Consider the following 6,787-nt stretch of genomic DNA (forward strand, 5'->3'; position numbering starts at 1 on the left):
ACATTCCAGCATGGTTCTCATCTGGACTGAGTACCATCCAACTGAGATAGCTTCAGGTTACCATGATAACTTGTTCACTCTCCAAGAAGAGAGGAAGGACTCCAGATACAGCAACATGGCCATCATGAGTATTCTACAGACATCTTTTAATGTACATGTATTATTTACCTAATATCCAGCTGAGTATGAATGCCAACAATTTGTGCAAGCTTTCCAGTATGGAGGAAAGTTCAAGGAAGATTGAGAAAACTTGTTCTGGGGTGTTTTTGTGTCATGCTGCCTTCTACTGGACAAAGAATCCAGTGCAATCATAACTGTCACTTCTTTCGAGTTACAGTTTTACAGAACATACAGGAGTCATTTTACAGGCACCAAGATGATACTTTATTAGAAATTATTAACTAAAATGACTGACTTTGAATGTTATGACAGTTTCTTAATTAATGGTATGGATCTGTTATTTTACTCATGTTATAGCTGACTAATGTCTTATTAGTCTTATTACAAATTATGTAAAATCATTATCTCCTCTCATCCATTGTCAATAATTACGTTCTACAAATTATTCATTCTTATCTAAACTCTTCTTTACTATTATATTGACTATATTCTTCTTACGTGTCTCCTTCCAGAGCCTAACCTTTCAGTCTAAACACTTGTCAAGCCTCCAGAAGGAAGCTACCTCCTGAGAGCTGTGGTATTCCCACTACCCTTTCCCTCCTAGCCCCTCCAACTCCATTAGCCTACAGATGGGTGCTCGGAGAACCGGTCCATTTGGTTGGGTCATGTCGGGAGAGGAGAAAGATGAGATATTACAGCAACCAGCCTCCATTACTGAGGGAAGGAGAGGAGGGAGATTAGAGAGATTGCTCCAGTTTTCATTAGGACTAACAAGAAGGAGAGATGGGGGTAAAAAAAAAAAGCTAGTTAGGTAGTTATTAGGTCACAGAAAAGAGAGAAAGAAAGCGAGATAAGGAAAGAGTGAGCGAAGAGGAAATGAGAGTGGGATGAAAAAGAAAGCAGTGAGAATAAAAAGAGAGAGAGAACAAAGATTCATGTTCAACTATAACCCCCAAACTTTCCAGACGCTGGTTCTCCTCTCTCTCTATCACCATCACCAAGTCTGGCAGGGAGAGATATGTGGAGGCTAGACATTTACATTTAGTCATTTAGCAGACGCTCTTATCCAGAGCGACTTACAGTAAGTACAGGGACATTCCCCCGAGGCAAGTAGGGTGAAGTGCCTTGCCCAAGGACACAACGTCAGTTTGCATGACCGGGAATCGAACTGGCAACCTTCGGATTACTAGCCAGACTCCCTCACCGCTCAGCCAACTGACTCCCCTATAGACATAAGGCTACATGGGAAGCTGATATCACTGGTGGCATTTGAAAACACATTTTATTCATATTGAATAAACCATTTTAAAGGTTCCCATATTTCCGGAAATACGTATAACATAAAGAAAAACGTATGGACAGCTATTGGCAAAGTGGAGCAAAATGCAATTCTACAGTTATATAATCGCACAGACACGAAGCAATTCCAACACATACTCCAGTTTATTGGAGCTGCCATCACCAAATGTCCACAAGGTGTAGCTAGATTTAAAAAATAAAATAATGCCATCTCACATGTAATAGTAGGCTATGTTATCTGTGTATCGTGTGCATGCTTTCTTTCTGACTAACTTATCCTACCAACGCTGGAGGACATGTGCGATGCCGGTAGACTAATCATTGTTGAAGCAAATAAGACAGGCAATGTATTTGCAGTCAGATCGACAGGCTAACGACGCACCAGCCTGCTTTTTGAAGGCATTTCTAAATTCAGGATTTGCAACTGTACGATTTCATCGGTAGGTGGCATTGTCGCCCATCTATCCACAATCTATAATCAAATAGCCATCATGATGATAAGGCAACATGTTTCCTTCTCCAAAGTTTAATTCTGTATAGACTTCAGTTGCCTTGATGATGCCAATAGCCAGTAGACCTATTCACTTGACTGCACTAAGGCAGGCATTGATTCCCACATAGTCAAGATAAGATGCAGCCCCAAATACAGGAGTCCATGAGTTTGAAATGCCGCATTTACATTTAATTAGTTGCCTCACTATAAAAATAAAATAAAAATTGTACTCAGGTGCTTATGGTCAGTTTTACGCTATATTTCAATGATGAACCGATTTCTAATTCAGCAGTCCTTTAACATCATAGCCTTATTAACATAGTGGCCTAAATATAGAATAGATTTTTTCACTTGATAGCATGCTGTATTTTTTGAAGACATGGGCAATCGACGAATCGACGAAATTGTGCGGTTTGTTTGGCACATGGCTTGACGGGGGTGGAGCATGAAGAAGGCTACTGCGCTGTTTTGCAGTCAGTTCCCTCTCCTTCACACCACCAGTGTCTACGCAGCGGCCGCAGGGGAAGGACCTCGAGTGCTGTGACGTACCGTAACATGGATCCAGATTTATAGGTGGAATTAATACGACATTGTATGGACATTGTATTGATCTCTCCTGGGACTACTGACATTCATTCATACCTTGGATGCGAATCATATTAGGCGAATTGATTGGATTTGTTTTGGACAACCTACGGGGGTTAGTCTACGCGAGGAGACAAGTGCGCAGATATAACCGGGGAAATAAGCCAAGAACGACAGCAAAAAAGGTGTTTTGGTGAAAGAAACAGTACTGCTCTGCAGCTGTCCGCTGAGTGTGAGAAATTCTGCTGTCGCAAAATGGAATCTTAACTTGAGTGTGTGAGGAGAATGTTAATGAACGTCGCGCTGCGTCCTAGCGACGCGGGCACTCTCCCTCTCTGCTGCTAAGGCGAAAGCGGAGCCAATCTTTTAACCGGAGCGCGCAAAGGGGCTCGTCAATGACTTAAAACTGTTATCAATATCATCGTTCTTTTTCGTCTTATGAATTCGCTTATGTGTTTTTGAGCATTGGAACGCTATATTCTGAGAGGGTGCGCAGAAGGGTCATACGGTCCTTCCACCTGCCATTGAAAATGGGCAACAGTTTCTCCAACATATCTGCCTTCCAGTCCCTGCATATTGTGATGCTGGGGTTGGATTCCGCTGGCAAAACGACTGTTCTGTACCGACTCAAATTCAACGAATTTGTAAATACTGTGCCAACGATCGGATTCAACACGGAGAAAATCAAATTGAGTAATGGCACGGCAAAGGGGATTAGTTGTCACTTCTGGGATGTCGGAGGCCAGGAGAAGCTACGGCCTCTGTGGAAGTCTTACAGTCGTTGCACAGACGGTATAATTTATGTTGTAGACTCGGTAGACGTCGACCGTTTAGAGGAAGCCAAAACAGAATTGCATAAAGTCACAAAATTCGCCGAAAACCAGGGAACACCCCTGCTGGTGATAGCCAACAAGCAGGACCTGCCCAAATCTCTTCCAGTTGCGGACATCGAGAAACAGTTGGCTCTCCACGAGCTTACACCATCCACCACCTATCACGTCCAACCTGCTTGTGCCATAATTGGCGAGGGACTTCACGAGGGCATGGACAAACTGTATGAAATGATAGTGAAAAGAAGGAAATCTTTAAAGCAAAAGAAGAAACGATAACGACCGTTTAGGTTGTGTGGACATGACAAGAAAGAAATACTGTTAACTAAATGCTATTCGGGTATGCCATTGTTGCCCTATGAAAGGTTTACTTTGCAGTGATCTTTGTATTTCCTTTTCATTTTGTTTGTTGTCCAAGTGGCTGACGCTGTGAACCCTACTGAATGATGCTTTTGCACGTATGAGGGTGCCTCTCTGAGTGCGGGATATTTACCAAGGTTAACCAAAAAAAGAAAACTTGAAATTACTTTTATCGATCTTACGAACAAAAAGCATTGATACATGACAACGGGCTGGCCCGTGAATTGCTGCTTTACCATGCATTTTCAACAGTAGCTCGACATTTTATTTTGAAGAAAAAAAGCTTCAATCCAGTAGCATTAGTACTGTTAAGGACATTCAGACATTCTATCAACAGGTCTTCGAGGAATGCTTCTGTGGAGAAAATAAAAAGTTTTATTTTGCACGAGAGGTGGGTCATTTTGACCCCGGCTCATTCAGAAAGAGGCTGAAGCTAAGAGATGTTGTTTTTTTGAATCTCTCAGTGATTCAGATTCAGTAAACCGGGTTGAGGAACGTTGAAGTAGCCTTTACTATGCGTGGTGGACTAAGGAGAAAATTGCCTGCTAAATGTAGTCCACTACTTTGCACTTTTCATTTCCTAACAAAAATAGTAGAGTACTACACTGTATAGCAAAGCAAGCCCAGGCTGTTTATGTACTAGAAAGCCAAAATTGAAGTATTTTTTGATCATTAAAAGATTTAAAAGCATGGTGACTGATGTGTTTTATGTTATTGTGATAGAGCTTTCAGTTCTGCTGTGGTGTAATGATGTTAGAAACAGATGGTCCAGATACGGACTATTGAACTGCTGACCTTTGACCTGGCTGCATGGTTTAACCTGTGCTTACACTCCCTGGAGAGAGTCATCCTCTGTAGGTGTCTACTAGAGAGGGGAGGAGAATCCTGACAGTCCATAACCTCATAGCCTTCAACCACTGTGGAACTGAAGGTGGAAATTAACCCAATGTTTATCCTCAGAGTTAGGGAATGGGAGGGGTGGTGTTTGTGTGATTGGGGTTTGGGGGAGGGAGTGTTGGAAGGGGGTGGGTGTTGTGTTTGGGGGTGGGCTTGTGTGTGTGTTGTTTTGGGGTGAAGAGGGGGATAGATGTACAGGTGTTAGTCTGTTCTCTCAGCCATTTGGTAGAGCCAAGTGAGGCTATCTAGTGAAATGTGACAGAAGTATGCAGTGTTGAATGTGTTCGTGGTTTGGCCTTCACTTTGTCATTCACTTCCTTGTCAAATGCCTCCGTGGAGAGTGTTCATGAGTTTGTATTATTGGGTGTTACTGGTGTTCTGTCTCTGACGATCACTCACTCTCCTGGAAAGCCAAAGACATGCAATCTCTTTTACTCTTCATCACACAAACACACACATACACATCCTTTTTAATTCACTTGCACACACACACACCCGTGCACACACACTTGTTAGTCATTAAGAGAATCCGTTGGAGTGTAAAGAGAGAAGAAGAAAAGAGGTCTTGTAGCAGGGTGGCCATTCCTAGAGTCCCGAGGTGCTAGAGCCTGTTGCGTCAGTGTGTGAGGCAGCTCTGTGCCAGAGAGGTGTCCCAGGGTCAGGGGGTCAGGGGAGGTCAGGCAGCAGGAGATGACCCATCTGTAATGGCTGAAACAACTCCGATCAGTCCCCTGTCACTGCTGCACCTCTTACCAAACACCAAATTGTAAGTTTCAGGATTGGACGCCTCCCGTACGCGTTTGGTCGTCTTGGAGAGATTAGGAGTAGGATAGGGACAGAGCTGTCAGTTCAGCCCTCGTTAGCAGGGTAATGGCACGTCCCTTTCACCTGATCAATAGCTTCAATCAATGAGGATTGCTGAGTCACTGAAAACGAACACAACAGGCTTTGGCTCCTGTTGTAATTTTATGAGAAGTGAAGTGATGGTAGGAATGCATTGTGGACTGGAGTGTTTTTGTAGGTGTGCCAAGTGTTATTGGTTTTGATGGTTAGGTTCAGAGTATTCTGAGAAATGGACACTGGAACACTTCCTGAAGTGTTTTATTTGTTTTACAGCATGGTGCTAACAGAGTATTTGAAAGCTGATAGATTTCACAATCAACTGGCCATATGTGCGTGTTAATGAGAGGGATGGGTGAAAGGGCAGTTGACTAAATACCTGTTTGTTTTCACACTCCTGATCTGTTTACTTCCCCTCCTCTTTTCTCTACTGCATTACTCTTTTTGTCGAGTTGTGTTTCATCTTGGACGTCTATATCAACGTTAAAAAGACAATACCTTAAACACCAGAGTCCAGAGATTTTTTTACAATGTGACCCAGTGCTGGAAGACCTCTTCTGAGAGATGGAGCTTGTTCGTTCCAGAGAAGGGAATTTTTGAAAGGCAGTTCCATCCCAGCTCCTCAACCGACAATTTCTCGTTTCACAGTCGACGTCTCCAACAGAGCGCTAATGAAATGTTAAATGTATCCTTTTAGTAATTATTTGGTGAGCTTGATTCTTCTTTGCTCTATTAATGATTCTCCTGTCATGTGACAAAAAAAAAGAAAACACGCATCACCACACAGGGTGTCAATAGCTCGCTGTTGCCACGGAGACAGACCGAAATACCGTTCGGAACAACAAAAACATATTTTAATAAGGGGATTATTATTTCATGAGCTGGGGATGATGCAGGGCGTGTGTGTGTATGTGTGTGTAGGGGGGGGGGGGGGGGGGTTGCTCTCATATCTAACAATGAGGGCCATTGTGAGGACAGTTTAAACCTGGCCTTGCTCTGTGACCAACTTCCTGGTAACCCATGTTCAGATCAGTTAGACTGGGCTGAGCAGGGTGCTGCTGACTGGGTTAACATCTTGATCGCACCAAATGCTGCAATCGAAACAGAACACTTCTCTCATACACCAAGACGCCCAGGTGTCGCACACATCACCCCTCCCGTTCCTCCCGTTCCTCAGCCTCCCCCCAGCCTCCCCCCTCCCTCCTGTCTTTGTGGCAAGTAACACTTGTTGTTACTTCAAGGACACTTTGTACTTATATATTCAGATACAATGAAAACAACAGATCTGTTTTAATTACAGTGTGTATTTCTGCCTTGAACTCAACTCGAACATCATCTTCCTTGATTCAAGTTTTTTTGATTG

The 6,787-nt window shown here is 43.2% G+C and overlaps 1 protein-coding gene across 1 annotated transcript; it reads left to right on the forward strand.

The window, feature by feature from the left end:
• The first annotated feature begins 2,402 nt into the window (after positions 1 to 2,402).
• arl4cb (ADP-ribosylation factor-like 4Cb) lies at positions 2,403 to 4,371 on the forward strand. The gene has a single exon (XM_067258789.1). The coding sequence runs from the start codon at positions 3,028 to 3,030 to the stop codon at positions 3,604 to 3,606; it is 579 nt and encodes a 192-aa protein (XP_067114890.1). The 5' UTR covers positions 2,403 to 3,027; the 3' UTR covers positions 3,607 to 4,371.
• The last annotated feature ends 2,416 nt before the right edge of the window (positions 4,372 to 6,787 follow it).

Source organism: Osmerus mordax, chromosome 2 (genome assembly GCF_038355195.1).
Source record: "Osmerus mordax isolate fOsmMor3 chromosome 2, fOsmMor3.pri, whole genome shotgun sequence".
Taxonomy (NCBI): Eukaryota; Metazoa; Chordata; class Actinopteri; order Osmeriformes; family Osmeridae; genus Osmerus; species Osmerus mordax.

Coding starts and splice junctions, on each gene's coding strand:
- arl4cb (XM_067258789.1), top strand. CDS start 3,028: ATGGGCAACAGTTTCTCCAACATATCTGCCTTCCAGTCCCTGCATATT.